This window comes from Lottia gigantea, assembly GCF_000327385.1.
Source record: "Lottia gigantea unplaced genomic scaffold LOTGIsca_144, whole genome shotgun sequence".
In the NCBI taxonomy this organism is placed as follows: domain Eukaryota; kingdom Metazoa; phylum Mollusca; class Gastropoda; family Lottiidae; genus Lottia; species Lottia gigantea.
Window position 1 is genome coordinate 1 of NW_008707688.1, and position 1,597 is coordinate 1,597.

Genomic DNA, 1,597 nt, shown 5'->3' on the forward strand with positions numbered 1-1,597 from the left:
AATCTCTAAATATTTGTGTAAAAAGTTCTTACCTATAGATTTCATATTATTTAATAAAGTATCTTCAAACAACAACAAATAATATAAAACAAGTATTTGACAGCCTACATCTTTTTTCTCTGATAGTATAATAGTAGGAGACTGTCGTCCACTGATATCTTTTCTATTAGCAGGAGCATCAAATACTTCTAATAATTCCTTTTCGCTGATAGCTTGATTTACATTGTCTGATTTGATACCTTTAACAATAATAGAATTCACGTAGGACTCTATTAATAGAGGTAGGAGAGGGTGTAATGGTAAACAACTACTACACATTTGTTTATAAATCCAATCCTGAAAAATAAACAAACAATCCATTTCAGAACTTAAGACTTGCTTGATAAATTTTATCATTAGATTCTAAAATCAACTCACAAAAATTATTCATTGAAAATTCTCTCAGATACAATTGGTCCATTTTTATTGAATAAATCATTCGACTGGTTCAATATACTTCAAAATACCAGAATTTGTGTTGCATAACAATTTTCAAGTCACCCACAGAAAAAAACAGGAAACAAAACATAAAGATCTACAATCTGATGAGCTAGTCAATAAATAAAAAGTTAAAATGTAGGTATGTTAAAATTCTTACCTTGATTGGAACTTTATATCTAGAAAATACACGACTTTTTAAAAGTTGGAATATAATATGTATAGGTAAATAACCAGCCATATCTCCATTTAAACTCTCAGTAACTGGTATACTTATAGCATGAGATGCTATTACCTGTAATATATAACATATAGCATTATCATTTACACAAGGCCTTTAGTGAAATTTAACGCCACCTTCAAGCATTGATATCTCCAGGTTATATCTCGTAATAAGCAGATGACTCTGGCAAATAAAATATCTTTGTTAACTTATATTCAGGGAGGTTACCTAATGTACATCATACTGTTCTATCTATCTCCATAATACACCAGAGAAGGGCAGATTAATTAATTCTTAACAAATATATGTTATAAATAATTATAATTTTTATAAAGAAAACAACAATTTTACCTGTTCAGTAAATATTTCTTGAGTAAAAATATGGCGTATTCGAGACAAAGCATTGGCTTTTACTTGACACTAAAACATAGACATAAATAAATAATTCATTAGTATTCAAGTTAGTAGAGAGAAAGTCTTACAACATATGTGCTTATTGCTATGAGGTATTGCCAAGGTGTAATTACTTAAATATTTTATTATTAGATGTACGGTACAACACATATTTATATTACAATCGAAATAAATATTCTTAAGACCATAAGGTTTACTTACCTTCATACCTAATGTATTACAAACTAATTCACTAATAGAAGATGTCTGATTATTATGAAAATGGAGAGCTATCAAAAACAACATTTCACCAAATGATTTTCCATTTCCTGTATTTCTAAAAAGAAGCAAAATAGAAATATGGTAAGGGAATCACCCGACAATAATATCAAGGCTCATAAAACCATAAAACCACATAGAACAAATAAATTTCTTCTTTGGGTAATGCAAATTGGCATTGTCATGCAGTGTGCAATGAGAGAACAGCAATATTAGCTTTTTCCC

General features: G+C 28.7%; 1 protein-coding gene across 1 annotated transcript; it reads right to left on the minus strand.

Moving 5' to 3' along the window:
- Positions 1-32: 32 nt before the first annotated feature.
- On the minus strand, positions 33-1,399 carry LOTGIDRAFT_172882 (hypothetical protein; the record flags this gene model as incomplete). The annotated part of the gene is made up of 4 exons (XM_009050068.1): positions 33-336; positions 638-772; positions 1,052-1,120; positions 1,316-1,399. Coding segments are annotated over 4 exons (592 nt in total), but the record flags the coding sequence as incomplete, so codon positions are not given.
- Between the last annotated feature and the right edge of the window lie 198 nt (positions 1,400-1,597).